The sequence below is a fragment of the Arvicanthis niloticus genome, chromosome 6, assembly GCF_011762505.2.
Source record: "Arvicanthis niloticus isolate mArvNil1 chromosome 6, mArvNil1.pat.X, whole genome shotgun sequence".
NCBI classification, from domain to species: Eukaryota; Metazoa; Chordata; class Mammalia; order Rodentia; family Muridae; genus Arvicanthis; species Arvicanthis niloticus.
Genome location: NC_047663.1, coordinates 55,659,477 through 55,684,868, shown reverse-complemented (window position 1 = coordinate 55,684,868; position 25,392 = coordinate 55,659,477). Strand labels below are relative to the sequence as shown.

Here is a 25,392-nt window from a genome sequence, read left to right as displayed (position 1 = left end):
AGTCAAGCAGCCTAGCCACTTGAGAGTCTTACCTCAGCACAGATAACAACTTCCAGGAGCTGCATAGATGGAATCTCTCCCCTTAACTCAAACTTCCACAATCTGTATGCTTCATCACCTTAGAGGTCATGTGCAGTTGGGGCAGAAGTACAGATATCTGGATCAGAGGTAGAGGGAGGGGGCAATGCCAGCAGACCAAAGCCTGAGGGTGTCTTGAAAGTGGTTAAGCTGCTCTGAGGATGATGGTAGTGGCTGCCATGTTCAGAGAAGAGCTTTTTACAACACTGTGTTAACTAAAATGAGAAATCCCCCATGTCTCCTAACAGCTCACATGATCTCAATTTCTGTCTTCAGAACCGACACACAGAAGGAAGTGGGCAAATAGTGATGGGTCACCTCTGGGTGATTTGGCTTTTCTTCTTTAACTACTAATGTTCCTCTAACAGACACACTGAAGAGAAACTTCCAGATACTTGCTGGCTTTGTCCTGTTCAGCAAACTACCTTCAAAGGCTTGCGTCAATTATATCTCACCTATATCTCACCTATGTCACTTAATTCCAGAGAAATTAAGAGGTGCTCAAAAATGATAAGCAGTTGATTAAAACTACTTGATATAGTACAGGGCAGAAAGGGGGCATTTGTGTGTGAAAAGGGGGAAGAAAACGGGAGGGAAATGGAAAGAGCTCACCCAAGGCTAAGGGACAACCTAGAAGAATTGCTTTTGTTCAGCATGAGAAAACATTTCCATTTGGTTCCTCAATTTAGTGCTGTACTTAAGTCTCATGACAGCAACTGAGCCTACTTAGATATTCAAGTCCCATCCAGGCAGTAGGAAATTCCAAAGACACGGGCAGAATCAGTCAGATGTACTGTACACGGGTGTGCTTTTAATGAATGTGCAAAGGTTGTATGGATCAATTGTTCGTTTGATTAATTCTTCTGGCAGGAGCGAATTAAATGTCCTGATGCTATCCACAAGTAAAGGCTGAATACTTTCTAAAATGTGAGACTTCCTATATGGAGTACAATTTTATTTCTCCTCCTTCCCCTCCTTTTCTTTTCTTTCTTTTTTTTTTTTAAACTCGGTAAATATTTCTTGAGATAATAATGGAAGCCAATGAGAAAGGGGAACTCATGTAAATATTCAACTACATATACTGTCAGAAAGTCATCAAATGTGCAAAATGAGGTCAAGGTTTATATCACATTCACCAATATTTGCAGCAAATCCTCCTTTCAAGTTGTTATTTGCAAATTCCGTAGAAGAGGGGATAAATCCCTGTTTTAGAAACAATTCATTGCCAAACTACTCTCCCCAGTCTCCAAATGGCATTTGGCATGAGGGTACCAGCGTCATCTAAATCCCAAAGTACTAATTAGCTTCCTCAGCTTTCAGACAAGTGCCAAGAGCCAGAGATACGGGAGTCTCATACTTCCTATGACTCAAAATGATGTGTCTGATGGGTCAGCAGAAAGAAAGGAAAGTAAAACTCTGAATGTTATGGGAAAGCAGCATCTATACCCTGGGCCTCTGAACCTATTTCCCTGCGTGGGCTTGAGGAGTGCCTGTTGTGGCTGAACACAGTGTTAAGTTCTGAGAGCAGAGCAGGGCAAACCAAAGTCAAGGCTATCACAGGACATGCCATCTAGAGTGGGAGACAGACATTAATCAAACTGCTCAAACATGTAATGGCTTCATTATACTGTTTCAAGTGATATAATTTCCCTAACTATTAGCTCATATTCCATGGCAAGCCAGAAAACTCACAGTAAAAAGAAATGTGCTGGCAGATTTCTTTTCTAATGATGGATGTCTTACTGAGGGTCACAATCATAAAAGAGGTTTGGAAAAATCCAGTCTTAATGTACCTTGAATTGAGGAAAACAGTAGAGGTAACAGAGTCCAAGTAAAACCCCAAGTCAACTTCTCCTTGATGTTGCCCGTTCTTATGATTGTCAACTTCCACTTTTAGCCATCATTCATTCATCCATTCATTCATCCATCCATTCATTCAATGCTACTGGGTGCTGGTGATTTTACACCCAAGGCAGATGCAAGTGCCTGATCTCAGAGAGAAAGCAAGCAAACAAATAAATCATTTCAGAAGGCAGGGGAAGTTAGGAGAAAGACTGCAAGAGGTTTGATAAGGACTGCTTGGTGTGTGTGCACATAAGATGGAAGAGGCTGCTTCTTAGAAATGGTGGTCAGGGAAGGATTCAGGGCCATGGTGAAATAAGCAGCCTGGAGGAAGAAACTCCAGGCATGAAATTCCAAGTTGAAATGAACCTCTGGAATAGAAAGGCGGTTCTGAAGACAGTACAGAGGGATAAAGGAGTAGGGGGTCGGCAGGGATTACCATGTCCTGCAAGGACTTTAAACTTTAGTTGAAGTACAGTGGGGAGCTACTGAAATCAGAGATGCGGCCTCACAATGATCACACAGAAAAGGAGTCATGGGAATAAAAAGGGGATGAGTTGAGTGGGAGTCTGGGTGTGAGAGACTTTTCAAAATGGGCATGAAAATGAATGAATGATGGATGTAGAAAACCTGGAGGCAAACAACCTAAGACCTCTTCATTCATAGAGGATGCTGGGTGCCTACACTTTCCCAGTTCCATAAATAGTGGTTAGTAAGTCACTTGATAATGTTTATCAAATATTTGGAAACGTGTGTGAGTGTGAGGCTTTGACTATATGACAAGATGATACAATTTAAAACGGTAGCTGGGGGAGTAGTGGGATGGCTCGGTTGGTAAAGCATTGTAGTGGTTTGAATATGCTTTGCCATGCTGGCAAGTTCCCAGAGGCCAGTGAGAAACCCTGCCCCAAAACAAAACAAAGAACAAAACAAAACTCCCCAAATCCAAAACAACAGAAAAAGGTAGAAAATGCCTGAAGAATATAATATTTAAGGATGTCTTCTGTGCGTGCCTGCAAATACACACACACACACACACACACACACACACACACACACACACACATAAAGGAGAGAAAATTAAGGACAAACAGAACATGGCACAGTTCATTTTAGTTCAACAGTCTGTGACAATCCCTTGTTACCCTTGTTACTCAGGTGAGCAACTCTTTCTGGAGAAGAGATGTTGTGGTCAATGGTTATTCAAGGAAAAGGCAGAGAGAACAGTAATCTCAGGAGAACTAAAATACTGTATCTCATGACATTTCCCCATTCCCTCTTCTCTTTTCCCCTACTCTCATTGCTGGATGAAATTTTGTAAGGCATACTTTTCATCATTACTTATTGGATAAAGAACATATCTTTTACATTCCTAGTCTGACTGTGGTGGCTGGCTGCCTTTCCCAAGATCAGGAGTTTGCATCCTTCCCCAAGGTCTCTCATTTTCATGAATTTGATTGCAACATTCCAGTAATGATTAGCCACAGTTCTTTTACTTGGGGGCAGGGGAGTCTACTTTGACTACTGACAAATGTGCTGTTCGGTGGTGGTACAGGCCTGAGGAAGGATTATTACACATCCAGGGCCAACCGGAACTATGTAGTGCATTCCAGGGTGACAGTGTCTTAAAAAAAATCCAGACAAACAAAACAGATGCTGGAGTCCCTTTTACCAGCAAGAGTGGTACGGACACAGATTTTGTATGATGGTCACCCTGACAGTCTCCCCTGGGTCCAGCATGCCCTGAAGGTCCAGACTAGGCACTTGGTTTTTATTATTGCTCAAACCCTCTAGGCATTGTTTTCTTCCTGCTTTGATGGGATCCTCTATGCTTGGAGCAGACACTGTGTCCCATCCTTGGAAATTCACAGCAAATGGCTTTGAGCCTCAGTTAAGTCTGAGGTCTAGTACTTTTTCCTTCCTTGCGCTAAATAAGTTTTTATCTGTGTGTGCATAACTTCTCCTGCTGGGATTGGTATTTACGGGTAGGGAATATTTTAGTCATCCGGAAATGCCAGTGAGCAGTTCAGTGTGCAGCATGAGTTTATTCATGGATGAGCTAGGATGAAGGGTGGAGAATATGTTCTCTTGAAACACTGAAAACACCTTAATTGCTGCAAGTATGTTCCTTATAGTTTTTTATTCTGAGGGTGAGGGGTGACAAATAAATGTCCCAGTTGAGAATGCATACGTTTTCAAACCTGAGAACTGGGGGGTGAACTCAGGGCCTCGTGTTTGTAGGATGAGCAGTTCTCCACCTGAGTAATGAGTACAGTCTCATTACTTCTCTTTAGAACTACTTCCTCAGGGGTCAGGGGGATCATGGGAGACATGCATTACTACCTCTGCTTGACAGTTGGAAAGACTAATTTCGAGGTCAATTTTGGTGTGGGTAAGCAGCTGGGATGTATTGGATCTGGTGTTGGAATTTTTGTGTACCCCACGGCCTCAGTAATTCTTCAAGAAAGTCACGGCTCATAGATTGGCTCTGAGGCTTGTTCTGAGAAGACTGCTTTGCATCCTTTTTAGTTTTGTTTTACGACTGCTGTGTGGAGGCAAGACTCCTTCCCCCCCCCCCCCCCGAAGCTTTGTGAACAGACAGGACAGCCAGTTATGGTGACCTCGATTCTGGATGATCACTGGTTAGCCTGACCAGAAATAGAAAGACCAATTAGTAGCTGGCACCAACCCATACCTGTCAGTCAAAGGTGTGATCACTAGGCGAGGTGTATTTCCCAGGTACTCATAGGAATATAGAAACTGGGCATCGCAGATGTTAGCAAAGCAGTGTTTGGCCTCATCATCCCAACGGTGACGTAGCTGTGACAGCCAGAGGAAAGCCTGGGCATTGTCAACCTAAAAGAGGAGTGGCAGATCAAGTGGGTCAATTACAGTGCTTTATAGATAGGTAGCCCTCTGGACACAGGAATGGAAGCTTCTGGGCCGTTGGATATTGTCTGATACTTGAGAGTGCTGAATGCTCTGGCTCATAGCATAGAAAAGCATTGGCAGTTCTGATTACTGATGCTTCCTAGATTACATGGGGGCTACATCCTGATAATAAACTCATGATAGATTGAAATGTTTTAAGTGGAAAATGATTTTGATCTACTTAACCTATTAAACATTATAACCACCTTACACAGTGAAAGTATTTCCATTACTCTATAGTTGGATAAAACCCTTTTACATAATGTCCATTACATGATTGTGTTGAATAGCTCACGTTATTAATTATTCGCTATAATAAAAGTATAGTTTCTAATAAGCACGTATTGCTTTCCTACCTCCGTAAAGTCAGAACATCATGAGCTGAGCCATCATAAATCAAGGACTACCTCTATACTGTTGTGATGGAAGTTTTGAAGGTAGCAGGGACTACAATGCTCCTCACCCAGCTAATGTGCAACCCCAGGGGCTATATTGGAGCTCTCCAGATGGAGTTTCTACTTACAAGAGAAACATACCTGGGGATACAGTGCCTACCTTTTGAGCAATCATCTTGGCTACCACATCCCGAGCATGTACATCAATGGTGCATATGGTCATGATCTTCTGCCTGTCTCCCTTGGAGAGCTGCCCAATTAGCATGGTGATGAGGGTTTTGAGTTGAGCCACTTGCTTCTTATAATAGTCCTTCATGGCACTCTCATAGCCTTCCTCCAGCCTGGCAAATGCTATGCCCACCTCTGTCGTCCACCAGATCTGAGTGCAGGTCAGAGCCACCTGTGGTACCAAGAGCTGCTTAGTAAAGCCGTTACCAGGGCTGTTTCCAAGCAACCCACTCACAACACAGCAAGAGTTCAGGATGTGACTGTGTGGGTGACAGGCCCCTTCCCTCCCTCTTTCCTGATCATTGACTAAGGCAACCATATGCTCCAAGTCCTCAGAGATGTGAACTAATTACAACACAAATGAGAAGAGCACATTCTGCTCCTGAAAGCTGGATCATGGTTGAGAACAGCCAAAGGCTTGCTCTGGCTGATGGCATGGTTTCTAGGAATAGCTACAGGCATAATCTGTCATTTCCCAAAGATGGTACCTCTGCCACACGTGGGAGTACGGCACATCTCAGTGACGCTCAGCCTTTGATCTTTTTGTAACCCAAGTATTATAATTCAGGGGTATACATTTGCTTGTTCTTAATATTTTCACCGCATCTTTAATTTCTCAATATATACTGAGAATGCATATGTTTGAAGGTCAGGTGAATACAAGATACAATGTGGTTATTGTGCTTGTATTTGTCAGAGATTAAAAATAAATATAGAAAGGGGGATTTGAATCATCATTTCTTCTGTAGACTGTGAACTTGTACATGACAAATACATCCTTTTGAGTATTTATAGTGTAGGATTTAGATACATTGTTCATCAGTAGTTTCATTAGACTTTGGAGACATTGTTCTAGATACTACATATTTACTAGTAGGAGGCATGATTTTTTTTAGCTCAAAATTCTAACACAGGACTTCTACTATTAGGAACCCTCATGGGAGTTATTCCTTTCATGAAACAGGAATGGTTGTTGTAAGCAGTCCCATCCATTAGGTTACTTGTGTTTTCTTATGAGATTGTATCCTCTGTGATGGTGCTTTATCAGATGGCCTCATGGGATGCATTTCTCTCTACAGCCCTATTTCTCCACACTCTCTGTACACACTTCATTCTTTTTGCTCTCTTCAGACCCTTCTACCCATTTCCATGTGGCCTATTTTATTGCCCTCTGCTGAAATGGCCTCATTAAGTCATCCAGGGACAGGCAGACTTTGTCCTTGCTTTGTTTGATCTTATAGAAGTAACTGGTAATTTGTTCTTCTGCTACCAACAGCTTGCTTTTAATTTCATGATGACCATGGCCCAGACTTTCCTTTTAAGAAGATTCTTTGCTCCTTTTCTTTATTGGCCCCTCCTAGCTGCTCAGGCACTTGGTGATGCTCAGAGATTGGTGCTATACCCTCTTCTCATTCCACCAAATGCCCACCATCACTCTAATTCTATGGTTTCAATTATTTCTACTTGTCGGCAACACTCAGCTAAATCAACATCAGTATTACCCTATTACTAGGATGCAGGAAGAGTGGTATACTACAGCCAGAGTCATTGAAAACCTTCATTTGTTTTTTTAATTGAGACATTTCTGAGAAACATGGGCAGAATTCAGTTAAAATTTGGGATCAAGACAGTCTCCATAACGTTGTCCATAAGAACTGGCTTCCAGTTTCCCAGATGGACTCCATCAGCTGCGTTCTGCTTCTCCCCTCCAGCTTCAGTCATCTCCAGCTTTTCTTATTCCTCTCTGCTCTTTCACTTGTCTTAAATATATCTGTGGGAAGATAGTCTCAGACCTCACTAGACAGTTATAGATGCCCAGCGAGTCCTGAGCCCACCCCGTGATCCCGCTAGCCATATTTACAAGTGCCTGGGTTCTGCAGGAACACCAGGAGGGCAGGTTGCCTCATCTTGTCTCCTGTTGGGCTTCCCCTCATAGTCAGCAAAATCTGTTACATAGAGTGTAAGGGGATTCAGACTTTAATTGCTTGTATCTTTTTCAGATAAGCAACGATACAGATACATAACCCAAATTTTCCAAAGCAATGATTGAATTCAGTCATGGCTGTCAATGCCTATGCTCTGTCCTCTGGGCCTCACAATAGTCTAGGATTTAAGCCTTTCCTATTGTGAGCACAGGGTGGTTAGCTTGAGGCCCTTCTCCCTCAGAAGGCCCACAGAGGCTGTTGGAAGAGAAAGACAAATGAGAACAGAAGCCCAGGAAGGTCCACCTGGGAAAATACCTGAGCAGGGTAATCAAACAGCCACTGATCTCTGGGCTTTTCCTCATAGGCAGTGACCCCCTCTGTCATCTCATGCCTCACAGTGGCTTTCATGTGACGAAGCACACGGTTCAACCATATTTCAACCTGGAAGAAGAGCTCTGGGTTAGACTTCACAAGCCTGAGAAGGGTTGATTGATACTATCTGTTTTCTTTCAGCCAGCCTGAGGGAGTGAAGACAAGGGAGCTCCGACATTGTATCCAAATCAGATGCCAGAAGGCAAGGGCAGATTTTGCGATTATAATCTTGGATGTAATGGTGGGAGCTAAGCTAATGTGCTGATGTGGAACGCAGAAGAAAATGGTAACAGGTGAAGGGGTGTTGGAATGTTAATTAGAGCTATACAAAGAAGTCCAAACCTGGATTGAAGCAAATTTAGATGATTCTCATGGACTTGGTTATACAGCGCAAAGATGGTAGCTGGGTTTGCATTTCTCAGTTGAATGCTTTCTGGTCTTAGTCTATCAAAAGTGCACATTCTGAATTAGAACTCAAGGTTACCAGCTACTTCCATCTAGCTGAGAACTTTGGATTCTTTTCTGATAGGAGAATTTCTCCCTGTAGAAACTTCTGAAAGACCCTCTCGTTCAGGCTTTATTCTTCATGGGAAGTGAGCCTCATCCCCACCCAGGGACAATGCAGGGTAGGACTTTACTTCAGTGGTATTGAACGGCAGGGTAGGGTATAAGGAAGGAATTGTCCCATGATTCATGTGGCTGTCGATAGATGTGAGAAGCCTAGAGGTGCAGTGGGATTTCTTAGAGAAAGGGTATATAGAAGGCTCTCTGAGGGAGAGAACTATGGGAGGAAGTGACTCTGGGTTCTATTTGCGGAGAGGAGACATCTGAGAAAAGGACAATTCTTTCTGAGGAAGGTATCTGAGTTCCAAATCCCCTCATGGTTGCTTCAGGGGTGCTGTCTAACATGTTCTATTGTTAATTAACGGAAAATCCCCCTCATAGCTGACTGCAGTGACTGTATGCATTTTATTTCTCTGAGCACTGTTCTCTCCTGAGTGAAGGAACAGAAATGTTGACATATGTTGAACTTGGAGAGAGGAAGGCATCATCGGCAGCTCTGGTGTGGACTGCAGTCAAGGAAAGCTGCTCTTCCAGGCCACAAGCTTTGTCTTGAAGGAAACTGATGTTCACACTGAATTTGGCTTGAATGGGAAGGGGTAGGTGAGGTATGAGGAGGAGAAAGGGCTGTCACTCACCTGCCCACTGCAGTCACAGGGCTCACTGAAGGCCACATATTCCTCCTCTTTGCTGTACATGCCAAGACTTGTCTTGGTTGGGTTCTGACTGGCATCCAACTGGAACTGCATCTTAGCCATGTTGTCAAAGAGCTTGGAAAGGTGACGTTGAACCTGAGAAAGGCAACCATGGCAAAGGGTTTGAGGATGCACAGGAAGCTGATCATGGTTGTCTAGGGCCTGCTGGGAAATGATTCTAGCATAACATAGGAGGACAAATGCCAAGAGTGTGGATGGAAGGCTACAGCAATTGTGCAGGTATGAAGATAGGGACCATGTGAACTGGACAGACATAACCAAAAGAATATAAAACTAGTGGAACCAGTCCTACCATTGTGATTCCATCATGGGAGCCAGTAGCCTCTCCTGAGACCAGAGAAGAACAAATAGGAGTGAATGTAGTAAAAACACAGATGTTTTAGGTTTTTAACCTAAAGAGAAATAACTATCATTTAGTTTTGCTCTCATTTAAATAAAAAAAATGCAGGCACTATAAAGCACAAGATAAACAGATGGGCTGGTAAGAGACAAAGGGAGCATGCTCAAAATCAATGCACGGCAGTATTCACAGCACTCAAAGTTCAACTGACACAAAAACTAAATAAAGAAGTTCTTAAGAATGCCAGGGAAGTAGACCAAGAGCTAACTCAGAGAGAAGAGGGTTTCTGCAGCCAAAGGCAACAGAGCTCAGTTTACTGATGTGTGGCAAACCCAAAAGGATGGGGGCAGATCAGTGTAATAGAAATATTTTAAAACGTTGTGGAAGGTAACTGTCAAGACAACAGAAGCCGTGGTTTCCAGGTTGGAGTAAATCTCATCAAGTGTCACATTAAAATAACAAAACAAACGCATACACAAAACATATTTTTACATATTAATATAAATTTTGATTTATATAGACTTTTAGATAAAAAAGAAATTACTGTCACTATGACTTCTAAGTCGATTCATTCAGTTGCTCACACAGAAGAGGGGTCAGGAGATACCTTTACTGTGCTTCATTTACCAGGGTATGGGAGGAGTGGAATATTTACCAGAACTAAATGAGAAGTAAAGGCTTAAGAATGAGTACATTGGGTGCTAAAGCTATAGAAAGGCTGAGCCTGATCCTGTCTACACAAGGAATTAGCACAGCTATAAGCAGAATGCTGAGATGACATACAGTTCAACTCCACAGTGCCTGGGCCACTTGCTTCTCATTAACAAGTAGACTGAAGACCTGCTCAATCAGCTTTTTGGCTCTGTTGGAGAAGCTCTCAGGCAGGTTGGTGGTGATGCCAAAAGGACAGTTCCTGTGCGGTGAAGCATTGTGGTGCTAACAAGGTTGCTGTGTATTTACTTTCTCAGTTCCTGTGAGGTGAAGCACTGTGGTGCTAACAAGGCTGCTGTGTGTTTACTTTCTGCCAGCACTCTCTAGGAATATCTCTAGGTCGACGAGATGGGTGTCCAAAACACAAGGTTACCAATGCCACCTCATTTGAGATAGGAAAATAATAGTCATGTAATGGCATGACTATGATATACCAGCATAGAGTACCATGCGAATGTTGAAATGGGGAGAGAGACAAAGAGAAATAGAGAGATAGAGAGAAACAGAGAGAGAATACTCAGAGTAATATGGAATACTTTCTAAGACATATAACTAAGGTTTTTTTTTTTTAATAAAAAGAACAAAGTACAAAACTAATGCCATATGCATTAATTCTCAGCAGGCAGGGGCAGAAGCATCACAAGTTTAAGGTTTGCTTGGACCACAGAGTGATACTCTGCCCTTCCCCCATAAAGACAAAGCACAAACAGGAATATGCAGTATGCTACCTTTTGTGTGAGAAGGAAGGGGTGATGGGGGACTTATCTGAGTGAATATGAGCATGACCCTCCCAGTTTTGCAAAGGTGAACACAGGTAAGCTAAGTCAGGACTCAATGAATCTGGCCAGCAATGGGGAACATGGAAAGGAGATAGTGATGGTGGGAGACAACAGAGAAGAAGATGCTCCTTAGAGATACATATCTTTTGACATGTTTGGCTCTTGGAATAAAATCAGTGTTCTGTATACTAAAAGCATAAAAATAGTGTAGATGATATTTAAAAAACCCAAAATCAGAAAAAGAGGAGAAACAAATAAACCCCTTTGTATTTCAAATGAATGACAAAGACACCCAGAAGAAAAGGAAGGAATTTGGCCAAGCGACTTCTCAGTCGTTGGGCTACATATCTTCAGTCTGAGGCAAAATTAAAGATCTATGACCTCATCTCAGCTGTGCATAGAGAGAATACCCCATCATTTACCAAGACTGCAGACTGCATGGCCAATGGCATTAGCTCTAAAAGTGTGGATTCACTTGGGAAAGCTTTCAAATGACAAAGCCTACAGCCCCTTCTGGAGCCAGGAAACCAGAAATTCTGGGGAAAGGCTGAGAGAGTATGTTTGTAACAGACCTTCCACAGGCTTCTGCTACTTCCTCAAGTTGGAGGTCCACTGTCTATTGATGTAAACACCAAGGGAGCATCATCTAATTATTCAAACACTCTAAAAACCATGTAATTCAGAAAACCTCACTTTTACAGGCAAAACCTTGTAAAGAAATAACAGGCTATCTGGCCAACAAATGACTAGAATTAAAGGAGAGAGCCCCAGTGTGGGATTCCTCACAGGCTTTTTTGACTGAACCACCCTATGGTTCAATCAATAAAATTGCTCAATATATAAGCCTCTTGGAAACTATAGGCATCATTTTTTAATTTGTAATTGATTATATACTATATATATATATTATATTGTATATACAATTGTAATATATACATAATACATACATACATACACACACATAGCTGTATAGATTTATGAGGTCTGATATGACACTTCAATAGATCTATATAACAAATATGATCAGGTCAGGGTGTTTGGTATGACTGTTATATCAAATATTGGTTCTTTCTTATATTGGAATTATTGAACTTATATTAGCTTTTTTTGAAATATGTAAACTGTTATATGCCATAGTTATCTTACTGTGCTATCAAATTTCAGAAGTTATCCAGTCACAGCATACCTAGTGCCTATCGCTCACTAGCCATCCCTCCATCCCTCTGGTGACCACTGCATTGTCTCTGCTTTAGTGAGATCAACTTCAGCCTCCACGTGTGGCATTTGTCTTCCTGTGTCTGACTTATCTCATTTCACATCACATCCTCCAGCTCCATGCATGCCATCCTGCCAGTGACAGAAGATCATTCTTCTTTACATAGCTTTCACTGTTGACCACAGTTGACTAGATGTCTTTTCAGAGCCAGATCAAAGGCATTCCTGATGGAGGCTTAACTTCATACTTCTTTGCAACTCAACTTCTGTTTCAGCTGCTGGGGAAAGGGGTTGCCTGGTGTGTGTGTGTGTGTGTGTGTGTGTGTGTGTGTGTGTGTGTGTGTGTGTCTTTATAGAAAGCTGAAAGGAGCAGAGATGTCCAAGGTAACATGGAAGAGGAGGCTCCTGCTGGAAGTCTTCCAGCAATTTGGATGATCTTGAAGCTGCTACCCAGCTTACCTTTTGTGGGGCTGTGCCATTGGAAAGGATGTCCAGCAGGTCAGAGGAGGACAGGAAGTAAAAGCGAGGGAAGGCAAGCCTCTTGGTGTCTAAATATTCTGCTAGGGCTTTCTCACACAGGCACAACCTGAGGGCACAGAACACAGGTTCTCACAGTTTAGTATGCTTGTTCCCAGGCTAAAAACACATTACCTAAATGCCAAAAAAGTCAGCCCTCAGTGTCTGGGAATTCCTCATCTGAGGGTCCAACCACCTACAGGTTGAAAATACTTGGGAAATCTTTTCACATGTTTTGAACACATCCAAATGGTTTTGGTCATTAATCCCTAAACAATACAATATAACCATCACAAAGCATTTATATTGAGTTAGGCATTTTAAATAAGCCAGAGTGAGGTGCATCCCATAGGAGGGCTACACAGGTTATATACAATTATGTTTTGCATAAGGAACTTGACCAGACTTCTGAATATCTGCAGGCTGTCTTGGGAGCAATTCTGAGTAGAAACAGAAGGACAACTATATTTGCAATATGTAAGATATATGCAAACATAAGAACTAAAAATACCTAGGGATATTCACAAATGGACACATCTGTTAACACATATATCAACTCCCCTAATGATACCACACCCTATATTACCCAAACCTGTAGGCAAAGCAACGGCCAAGCATGCTCTCATTGGCAGGCAGTTAATAAAGATCAGAGACAGAAAAGGAAAATTTGCTTCCTCCCCACAGCAGGGGTAGTGAGTGAACCCACCTGCTCTGAATATCCTCTAGCTTTTCATAGAGACCAGATTTATTTGTAGTTTCCACCACATTTGGGGTTTTCTGAGCATCATATGCCAGCTCTCTGAAGTCAGAGTCAATGCCTTCAAATCTCTTAGAGTCCTACAAATAAAACATACAGAAAATATGTCTCAGTTTGGCCCTTACAGTCATCTGGAGGCAGAAATCAGTTCAACCCCAAGAAGAGACTCAGGTGGGGAAGAGCAGCATCTGGGTATGTTTATCTTGGGACTCTTTCTTTTGTTTATTCAAACTGATCTTCCAAACTGTATTAGAAGCTAAAGTATTTTCAAAGAAAAATTTCAACTATTTAATTCATTTCAATAGTACAGGTGATGTTAGGAAGGAGGAAGAAAGGTATATACAAAAGGAGGAATATAAAATACCAGTATTTAAGTATGTCTTAACGAGCGGGAGAACCATACGTTATCGATCTTCTCCTAAATACCGATAATACATATAAGTCTGAATACAATATACATTTAGACTTTAAATGAAATGTTCCCATATGGGCTGACAATGCTCTACTCAGGAGTCGTGGACTATCTAGCAAATTCTCAATACCAGGCATGAGAAGCCCTCTTTTGGTTTGGTCAGGATTGTCCAAAAGACTCCCATAATATTACAGCCATTGCCGATGCCCCAGATTTCCCCCTTCCCCTGTCAGAGGTAGAAGGTTAAGTCCCTATTGCTAGAGACACCTTGGCACAGAGAACTCCTCCCTGAGGACTAGCTTTCATGATAGCAGAAGTGACACTCAAGTTCCTAAGGGAGGAAAGAAACCAACAGTCCTATTAAGCTATGACACCCATGAGCCAACGAGCAAGGCACCAAAATCCTAAGGGTACATCAGTGGCACTTATACCTTGGCAGCAACCAACAGCTCCCTAATTGGACTTAAGACCCATTGAACAAGAAGGAAATCATGCCTGGTACTAGGAACCTAGCCAAACTACTCAGGGCTAGTAGAGTCATGGATCACAGAGGAGAATCTGCAACCACCTCGTTACTAAAAAATACAATCCATCATTACATTCTAAATACTTATTCTTATATTGCTGATAAGTGTAGTTCTCACGCCCTAATCAAGGGAACTTTTCTTTGCAACAGATGAAGACCAGTATAGAAAACCACAACTGATCAAAGGCAGCATGTGGAGCCCAGGCCCAGAAGATACATCTTCATCACAATGGCTGCATCTAACGCTCTGGGGTTATTGTGACAGAGGAGAGTGAAAAAAGCCAGAGAACAGAAGAGTTGCTCTGAGGTTTCAAAATATAAATTAAAATGTAACAATAACAAATCTACCACGTTAGCATAATTCCTTGTTTTTAATATAACATGTGTATTTAAAAAAAACCCTAAACTGCTACAACAAAAACACAAAGAGCATCCTTTTGCTTTCCTTTCAACCTCCAAATTGCTGTGCTGCCTGACCTAGGGGAACTAGTCAGAGTATGCCCACATGGGCTTCCACCTCTGATTTACTTTGCTCTGACAGGCCATGGAACATCACAGGAGCTCATGTGTGCTCATAAAAAGAAGAGCAATCAAAATGTCAAATAGCAAGCATGGTCACTAAGGTAGTGTGGATCTTGCAGAACCCTAACAAAGTCTCTAACTGTCCAGTAAATTATTCCTAAGTCAAGTGGGCAGCAGAATACACACACACACACACACACACACACTCACAAAGCATTTTGGCCTAAATGTGGCACTTGGTAAGAACATAGGGCATTATTACAAACAGCAATCATATTGCAAACAGCAATCATAATTGTATATGCCATGTGTATTGTTTTAATAGACTTTCTGAAATAGGTACTGGTGCCTGTCCCAATTTACATATGAGAAATCAAGGCATGAAGACATTCAGTAACCTGCACAATGTGGGAAAGTTAGAGCTGAAGCCTAGGTCTACTGTCTTACCTGTAAAGACAAGGGACACAGGTAGAGTATACTATAATCCCCCTGTTGATGAGGTGTTTTGCTTTGACTGAAAAGGAAATGGTATCAATGTGACAGAAGTGTATGGAAAAATACCTGGCATAAATGTTCAAATGAAAAGAGCCAGTCTGAACACTGTAATTATTCCTGAAGCAATTACATAAAAACTGTGTATGTACATGCAGAAAAGTTGGAAAATAGACATAATGGATGAAAATAGTTACTAGTTAGAGTGTAATGCGACTGAATTCATTTCTGTTATGTTTTTAATAAGAAGGAAATGCAGGCATTTACATGCTGTGTGCACAAACCTGCGGCACTATCCAAAGACCCAGTTCTTTAATGTTTTTCATAAGGGGTTCTCAAAAATCCTCTTCAACTCTCTGGAAAAGTCTGCACCCATGCCCTTGCCCTTTCTAATTAAGCCTATTCTTCTTCAGGTGCTGGTGTTTAGGATAAATAAAGTCTGGAATTCGCTTCATTACAGGCGCCCTACAGAATTGTTCCCTGTTTGTTTCCATTGTGAATGTCAACCTTTAAGCCACCTTATTGCACTAGCATGTGTCATTAGATATGACGGAGAACTGCAGTGTTGGGTGGCATGTGCTTTAAGTTCTTAATAAGGCCTGGACAACTGGTGACATTTTAGAATCAAACTAATTTGTCAGCAAAGAACTGGCTGTGCTGAATGGCTACAGAAGTCTAGGGCCCAAAAGAAGGAATTAGAGTCCTCTGAGATAGAGGTGCTTAATGGCACATTAATTAGGGCTAATGAGGGGGCCCAGACACGGGGAAGGTACTGATGACTGCACATATTTTAGGAAAATCTGTTGTTAGTCTTTAGCAGGGAGTCCATATCTGGCATGGTAGTGCCAATTAAAGGTTTGCAGCATGCATGGTTCACTGCCTGGGGAGGCTGATCTTAAACTTGCCTGGCAACAAGACTCAGTTTCTTTGAGTTCTTGTCCTATATGACCTATGCATTGGCCCACCAAAAGCTATCCCTGAGCCACAGCAACTGGTATCTTCTATCTCTTTTCTCAGGAGTACTTAAAAAAAAAAGACAGATAGATAGGCACACACACACACACACATACACACACACACACACACACACACAGAGAGAGAGAGAGAGAGAGAGAGAGAGAGAGAGAGAGAGAGAGAGAGAGAGAGAACTAAACTAAATCACTCCTTTCTTTCTCCTCCTTGTGTAAAGGCAACTTGTTGCAAACATATTACCAATTTTTGCTGGTAGTCCAGGTTAGTGTTTGTAGGAGGTACCATGAGGTGCAGAGAAAGGAGCCCCAATGCTCTCTAGAAGGGATGTTCTTTCATTGGCCTGGACAAGAGACTAGGTAGCATAGGAGTCCCTGAGTAGATACCTGGGGTAGCTGAGCACGGATATCTTCCGAGCCAATGAATATGCTCTCCAGGTGAGACCAGGTACGCTGCACCTCAAACCAGATAGAGATGACTGAGTCAGCCGTGGACAGCTTCTTCTGCCAGCTTGACACCTCTTCCAGGAAGAAAGCAACGTACTTGGACATCATCAGGTTCTGAAGTTGCACTTGGTTGTCCTCCAAGACCTCAATGAGGTCCTCGTCTGACTGCAGCAAGGGTATGTGGGTTCGTGCGTGGGACTCATACTGGAATTCCATGCTGGCCCATGTAGTCTGCAATTCCTTTAAGGTCTTCTCCATACTCATCTCTTTGACAGCTCTGTCCACAATGTCCCGGACCTCATCCTCGAAGTGGTGGAGCTGAAGCTGCAGGAGGTGAGCTAGGGTGGTATCCTGACTCATGGTGAAATTCACCCCAGTGGCCTGCATCAGCTGCCTCCAGTGCCGTTCCCGAATGGCAGGATTCTGCAGCTCAGCCACAGCCCTCAGAGAGGTCAGAGTGTTCAATACTGTGCTTTCCAGGCCCGTGAATGCATCCCAGGCTCTGAACTCCTTATCTAGGTTGCGGATGTGCCGGGTGAACTGCTTGCACTCTGAGTCCAGGACTTCCACACTGATATTCCTCCAGCTGGTGGCCTCCCAGGCATGGATACTGGAGGTCACCATTCCAATGGTGTCCCAGAGCTCCTTTAGCTGGCAGGCCTCCTTCCTGCACTGCCTCAGCTGCTTGTAGTCAGGAACATTGACTTCAAACAAATCAGCCGACTTGGAGATGGTTGCCATGATGGATTCCATGTGCTGGATCTCCATGTGCCAGACATCAAGCATTTGATGTGGATTGATACTATCAAACCTAGAAAGCACAACACATTCCCTTGGTAAGCACAGCACAGAGGGCTCAACTCCTAGAATTACCAAGGTAGCATCAGCTGAAATGTTTAGTACCCACAGCAGAGGAAAGGCTCCTAACGTGGGTTCTCACTCTGGGCTGAATGGGGTGGGGTGACCACTAGAGGAAGAGCTATTCAGGAACATCAGAGAAGATGCAGGATGGGGTGGCACAGGTCTCTAATCCTTACATTTTGAAGACTGAGGCAGGACGATTTTGAACTTGGGGTAAGTGTGGACTTTACAGTGAAAACCTGTCTCAAAAGCCAAACACAACAATCATAAAAGGACATTGTCCTACTTAGACCTTTTACCAAATCCAAGAAGAGAAAAACAGATCTGTCATCTTGTATTTCTTCAAACTTAACCTCAGGGTCCTTATCGAGGCCCACATTAGACTGTTCTGCCTTTGTGTCCTGCAAAGTCAGTGCTCTCAGCCTTGCCTGCAGGTTAGGACATTCTGGAAGCTGCAAGTTTCCTATGTATAGACATCTCCCAGATCACTTAAATCAGTGTCCTAGGTAGGGTTACTATTGTTCTAATGCAACACCATGACCAAAAGCAAGTTGAGGAGGAATAAATTATATTAGATTATACTTTCACATCACAGCTCATCACCAAAGGAAGCCAGGACAGGAAATGAAGTAGGAATGGAACCCGGAGGTAGTAGCTGATACGGAGGTCGTGGAAGGTTGCTACTTATTGACTGGCTCCTCCTGGTTTGTTCAGCCTGCTTTCTCATAGAACCCAGGAGCAACAACCCAGGGGTAACATCACTCACAATGGGCTGGTCCCTCCCCATCAATCACCAATTAAGAAAATGCTTTACTGGCTTGCCTATAGTTCATCTTACAGGGACATTTTCTTTCTCAACTGAGGTTTCCTCCTCTCTGATGACGATAGCTTGTGTCAAATTGACATAAATCACAGCACAACTGAACTGTTGTCAACTTGAAACACAAACACATCACTGTTAAGCCACAACCCTTTGTTGTTCATCACCAAGATCACACAGAAAGGCATCACAATATAAAATTTTTTACAAAATTAAGAAAGTCCCACATTGTCATAAATTCAAACTTTAAAAGTTGCCTCTTAGAGATTCCCCACCCCAGCAGCTGCAGATTTCCATTCATTCTCTTGGCCCTCTGGGCCTCTTTCCTGTTTCTCCTCACACCTGATTCTGCCCCCACCACATGCTGCTCCCTCTCCCCTTCTAGTTCCCTCCCTCCCTCTGCCTCTGATAACTATTTTGTTTCATCTTCTAAGTGTGATTCAAACATCCTCACTCGGCCCTTCCTTCTTGTTTAACTTCTTAGGGTCCGTGGGGTTTATTATAGGTATTCTGTACTTCATAGCTAATATTCACTTATCAATGAGTACATACCATGCATATCCTTTTGGGTCTGGGTTACCACATTCAAGATGATATTTTCCAGTTTCATTCATTTGCCTGCAAATTTTTATGGTGTTCTTTGTTTTTAATAGCTGAATAGTATTCCATTGTGTTTCTCAAGGAAGTCCCAGAGACCTGGGATGGGGGAGGCTCCCAGGAGTCAATGCCAATGACTTAAGCCAAGATGTAAAACAGTGAGGACATGGAACCTGAAGAGGCCATTTTCTGTAGTCAGGCAGAGCCTCCAGTGGAAGGATAAGAACACCAACCCACCCATAAAACCTTTAACCCCAAATTTGTCCTGTCTAAAAGAAATGCAGGGACAAAGATGGAGCAGTGATTGAAGGAATGACCAAGGAATAACTGGCCCAACTTGAAACCTACCCCATAGCTAAGCACCAATTCCTGACACTATTGATGATACTGTTATGCTTGCAGACATGACACTAGAATAACTGTCCTCTGAGAGGCTCTACCCAGCAGTCGACTGGAACAGATGCAGATACCCACAGCCCAATATTGAACGGAGGTTGGGAATCTTATGAAAGAGTTGGGAGAAGGATTGAAGGTCCTGAAGGGAATGAGAACCCCACAGTAAAACCAACAGAGTCAACTAACCTGAACCCCTGAGAGCTCTCCGAGACTGTGAGCCACAAACCAAAGAACATACATGGGCTGGATCAAGGCTGCCGGCACATTTGTAGCAGATGCGCAGCTTAGTCTCATGGTCGCCTTGTTTGGCCTCAGTGGGAGAGGATGAGCCTAATATGGCAAAGACTTGATGCTCTATGGTGGGGATACACCCAGAGGGCTCCACCCTCTCAGAGAAGAAGGGGAGGGGGAGCAGTGTCTGGGATGTAAATAAATAAACAAATAGTTGCCTTTTTTAAAGTATCTAGTCTTCTTTAAAATGCAAAGTCTCTGTAAAACTCTAAAACCTTTTTTAAAATTCAAGATCTCTTAACTGTGGGCTCCTGTAAAACTGAAAATTAATGAAATACTTTCTTACTTCGAGAAGGAATAACCACAACATACTCTCAATCCCACTTTCATGCCTTCAACACCAGCACCACCTGGGTGAATTTTACACTACCAGTTTCAGCTGCCAACATGAAGTGTAACCTTGGCTGCTTCTGGAACACAGCTTCTGTGTGCTGACCTGGAGGAAACACTTCCCAGAAGATTTCACCTCAACAAGGCCAGTCTCTTGTCAATCATATCTGATTCTTCCGCCCCACTGGACCAGCAACCATTGTTCCAGCAAAAGAAAAGTTTCACCTTAGTGGTTCTCTTGTCAACCACAGCTGATTCTTCAGCTCCATCTGACCAGACACCACAGGTTCATCACATAGAAGTCCCAGTAGAGTCTTTGCTTCCCTCCAAAACAGCACAAGCCAGGCCTTCATCGTCTGCATTGCTCTCAAGGCTCTTATCAGCTTTTACAGAGCAGCCAATACTCAATGGCTTTTCTAGCCCTAAGTTCTAAAGTCCTTCCACAGTCCCCTTAAAATACCATGGTCAGGCCTGTTTCAGCAATATTCCTCTATCCTGGTACTAATTTCTGTCCTAGTTAGGGTTACTATTGCTATGATAAAACACCATGGTCAAAAGTGAGCTGTAGAGAAAAGGGTTTATTTGGCTTATGCTTCCACATTGTCATACACCACTGAAGTAAGCCAGACAAAAATTCAACCAAGGTTGGAACCTGGAGGCAGAAGTGATGTAGAAGCCATAGAGGACTTCTTCTTACTGATTTGCTTACCACAGCTTGCTCAGCCTGCTTTCTTATATAACCCAGGTGCAATAGCCTGGTGATGGCCCCACCCACAATGGGCTGATCCCTCCCCCATCAATCACTAATTAAGACAATGTTCTACAGATTTGCCTATAGCCAGATCTTATGGAGACATTTTTTCAATTGAAATGTCCTCCTCTCAGATGACTATAGCTTTGCCAAGTTGACATAAATCTAGTATGGTGAGACTCATCACAGGGTACAGGAAACAGCATTGTTCGATCTTGCCCCAGTGATTCTGATGTCCACAGGGTAGCTCCTACCTGTAGCCTGTATCAGCATCAGCATCTATGTTAGATGGCAACAGCACCAGCAGTGGTGTTTGAACTTAATAGGAACCACTGTTATTAACAATAAAACTGAGTTCAAAGCCCTTCATAATTTGTCCTCTTTCCTCACTGCCTCAATCTTGGCTCCCTGTTTTCCCAACTCCTTCCTCTTTGCTACTTTCCATCTCCCCCATTCACCATTCTCTGGCCTGGTGCCTCCTGGCAGCCTCTAATTCTGTACTTGACTTCCTTGAGATTAATGCCTAGTTTTATCTCCTTACTTCTTTTTTTGGTCCCATTCTGTTGAATGCAGAAAGCACACCCCAGTTGGAGATAACTCCTGATCCTTTAGTGTCAACACTTGGCACTTCATTCCCACAAGGCAGGCTTTGTGGCATAGCCCTTCCTCAACAGAAAAGTCTCTTGTGTAAAGAAGCTCACAGAGCAGACATGCAGTCAGGGGCATAAATGACCTGAATTTCAAAGGGACTCGGTTTTCTTTTTCTCATCTCCCATTACCTTTTCTCTCCACCCCCAAGCTTGGGCGATGTTCTGTGTGTTTAAGAAGGTAGATATTTGGGGTCTATGATTTAGTAGAGAATGAATACATTCTTCTACACTCTGGTCAGGGCCACAGAGGCTCCTCAGGGGAATGATGAAGAGAACTGGCTATTTCCTTCTATCTACTACATATGAGTGTTTACTGACATGATGCAGAAGGGTGAAATGGGGAAGAGGAGGACATGGGGACTCGATTTATGAACTGTTCCTTCCTCCAGTTATCTCTAGAAATATCTGCCATAATGATGAAAAGACATCCTAATTAAAGCCATTGACCTGAACTGCTTACTCTTTACTCCTCACTAATATGCAGCACAGTAACAATCACTCACACACACACATACCACATACATACATACACACAAATACCAGAGAGAGAGAGAGAGAGAGAGAGAGAGAGAGAGAGAGAGAGAGAGAGAGATAGACCATTACATTAGTGCTAGGTTAGCCTGGACACATGTTCTGCCTGTTGCCCACCTACTCCTTCTGAGTCAGTTTTGGCTTGTGGGCCATGGCCACCAAGACACATGGCTGAATGCCATGTACAGATCAGGGCTAGCCATTAGCATAGAACTTTGGGGTGGTTTTCAGAGTGGAAACAGAATCCTTTCTGGGTTTCCCCCTGACATCTTTACAACAAGCAGTAGATAAGGGATTAAACAGAAGAAATAGAATTGTCTTTGTGACAAGTGTTTCAGCAAGAACAATCACCAAGGCACAAAGGATTCTTCTGCTTTCTTTTTCTTTCAGAGATGAACTGTTGGTGTGTGTCAACTCTGATTTCTCTGGAGTCTACAGTAAACTTAGAATGCGAAATTGACTGTTTGGTGTAAGAGCAAGATTTATGAAATTCAGACAAAAGAAAAAACCCTTCACCTTTATTAATTTATTGAGGTGCACAATAGAGAAAAAAGTTACTAGACAAGATATCGAATTAGGGGGTATTTGTGGGGCATAGAAGATTGTAACATGTGCTATTTTCTTTCCTCATCACAGAAACAGCCAGAAACTTTTTCTTAAACTGGTTTTCTTAAACTGGTTTAAACAGTTTTCTTAAACTGGTTTCTTAACTGTGTTTTGGGAGTATAATTTTGTTTGTTGTTTAAATTTGTGGAAGACCTTTTCCTATATCTGATCATGCATGAACTTCACTTTTGAGTAATCTTGGAGGGAATCTCTGCATATAAGAGCAGGTAGCAATATCAAACATTCAGAATAAATTAGGCATGGTAGCACATGCCTATAATCCCACCACTCAGGAGGCTGAGGCAGGAAGATTGTGAGGTCTAACCTGTACTACAGAATGAGATTCTATCTCAAAAAATTGTTCCTTTATAACAACTTGTCACGATATTCTCATGTCCTAACAACGAAGCATTTTTCCATCCAGGGAAAGAAGTGAATTTAAGAACAATGAACTCAGAGGGAGCAAGGGCAGAGTGAATCTTTGAAACTGAAATAAAGATGCAACAAGTATCTTAAACTGAAGGGGAAACTTCTGCATAAATAAAAGTACAATTAAGTAATGGAAATATGTTGCTCAAATATGAGGAGAGAGAGAGAGAGAGAGACAGAGAGAGAGAGAGAGAGAGACAGAGAGAGAGAGAGACAGAGAGAGAGAGAGAGACAGAGAGAGAGACAGAGAGAGACAGAGAGAGGAAGAGAGAGAGGAAGAGAGAGCAGGAATGGTCTGTTCTGACTCTTGGGAAGCTAGCCACAACTGGTGAATGTTAACTGTAGTAAGGTGTGGGTCCATGAAAAGATAGCTTGGTTTCTGGTGTGGCATAGGCTTTGAATCCCGGACTCCAGTAGGACAATGACAGGTGTTCAGCCACACCCCCAGACCCAGGCTCCTGACACACCATCACATAGGGCAACACAGCCCCTCACATAGGGCAACACAGCCCCTCCCTAAGAGAGGTTTGCATCACCAAGCACAGATGGAGGGTATGACCACAGGCCTCAGTCTCAAGAGCTTTACATACTAATGAGATACCTGAAGGCCAGAGGGTGTAGCCAATTAAGCATACTTCCCCAGATCTCCCCCTCTCTCCCTCCCTATTTAACTCAGGTCTGCCCTGAGTTTCACAGGGGTGCACATCCAGACTCAACTACCATCCTCCATGCCAATAAAGCCTGTAAAAAAAACCACGGACTTCCTCGTGTCTTTGAGGACCACCGTCGGGGAACCCAGTAACACCGCTGCTGCTGTAGGTGCAGCTGCTTAATCTCTCACCTGTAAAGCTTCTCTGAGTTCCACCACAGAGGCCCACCTCTTCAAGCAAGCTAACCGGCCACCTGAGTCTGCTAAATGAGTACAGTAACTGAGTCTCTCCCGGGGTGCTGCTGGGGCCTCTTTCTTCTCTCCCCGCCTCGTTTCTCTCCACTGTGGGCAGGCTGGTTGCGAGCACACATGCCCCCAGTCTCGTCCTTCCACAGCCTCTCAGCGGTGTCTGAGAGCCCAAGGGCTTGAGACCAGTTGGTCCCCAGCCACCTCCTGGCCCAGGGATCCCCAATCCAAGAGCCCTGCACCCCTGCAGAACTTTAGGCTGAGTGAGAACTTCCCCCACAAGTTGGGGCCCCGTAGCACCTGCCCAGTGCTGCCCACAGAGTGAACTCAGTCGAGATTTTCCGTGCTCCAGTCTCCTTGGAGCCATGGGAATCACAACAGCCCAACAAAATTCAAGAACCCACGCCTGAAACCATGAGTGAGGTAATCATTCCCCACAGCAAGGCATCTGTATGTAGGATGAAGAACGATGTGTATTGCCCATCTACTGGAATACAAAACTGGAGGTGCCCACCCTGAACTGTGATTTCCAGTCCTGCACACTCTGCACTGGTCCATCTCAGGACCAATATCTACCCATTTGTCCAATCTAAAAAAGATGAAGCATCCCATAGTCTTTCCCCAGTTCTTGTTGATTCTCTCTCCTGTTTCTCGAATCCAGTTTTGGACATTGCTTCAGTTCAGGCCTTAGCACTTTGATTCATGGCTGTTTTAATGTCTCAGTTGAGATCTGGCCTTCAGCTTGTCCTGCTCCATGCAAAAGTAGGAGTTATATTACAGATGAATTTCTTGTATCTGATGCTTTAATGTGTGTCTTTTATTCTCCAGTGGCAAAAAGGCAATACTAATTTAGTAGCACTGTAATTTGGAATGTGGATTTTGTTTTCCTTTTGGGCTAGAAATAGGCTTGCAGTTCAATCCTTTGTCATGATGCTAGAGAGCAGGTACCAGAAAACTAGGCATGCAATCTTAAGGGATACAACTGACCTTTTGTGTCCTACTGTGCTGTTATCTGTAGTGTTTGGAAGGTCAGGTATGTCAAATAGTGTCAGAACAAAGCCCATTGTACATCTCAAAGGCTGTGTTCTTAGACTGGGTCATCTGGACCTCTCTGTCTACCCTCATGTTCCAGCTCCTGCATCTCAGCTGTACTCAATCTGAGCCTTATATTTTCAGCCATTGTGCCTTGTTGTCCATAACTACTTTCTCTAGAACACCATTGTTATCCATCTTGATTATTAACCCCAAATGGAATTTACTTGCCATTAAAGATGGTACCAAGAACATGTCTCATTTCTTGTTTTTGAAATTATCCCTAAGGCTGTAATTTGTTGATGTCAGGGGATGTATATTTCTGAAAATTCTAGTACCCTTATAATTCTTAGCTAACTCCACTGTTGAGATCAAGTCTCATCTCCTATATGGAAGCCTAAATCATACAAGGAAGTCAGGTTAACTGGTAAGTCAGCCAAGCTGAACTGATAATATATCTTTATGTTAGT

At 43.0% G+C, this 25,392-nt stretch overlaps 1 protein-coding gene across 1 annotated transcript in view; it reads right to left on the bottom strand.

Moving 5' to 3' along the window:
* Window positions 1-25,392, bottom strand: part of Dnah9 (dynein axonemal heavy chain 9) — a 315,133-nt gene that overhangs the window by 213,449 nt on the left and 76,292 nt on the right. The window contains exons 20-26 of the mRNA XM_076935264.1: window positions 16,674-17,544; window positions 13,316-13,446; window positions 12,553-12,679; window positions 8,971-9,123; window positions 7,715-7,840; window positions 5,407-5,646; window positions 4,616-4,776 (exon numbers count right to left, since the gene is read on the bottom strand). Coding sequence (XP_076791379.1) covers window positions 4,616-4,776; window positions 5,407-5,646; window positions 7,715-7,840; window positions 8,971-9,123; window positions 12,553-12,679; window positions 13,316-13,446; window positions 16,674-17,544 — 1,809 coding nt within the window. The remainder of the gene's footprint in view (window positions 1-4,615; window positions 4,777-5,406; window positions 5,647-7,714; window positions 7,841-8,970; window positions 9,124-12,552; window positions 12,680-13,315; window positions 13,447-16,673; window positions 17,545-25,392) is intronic.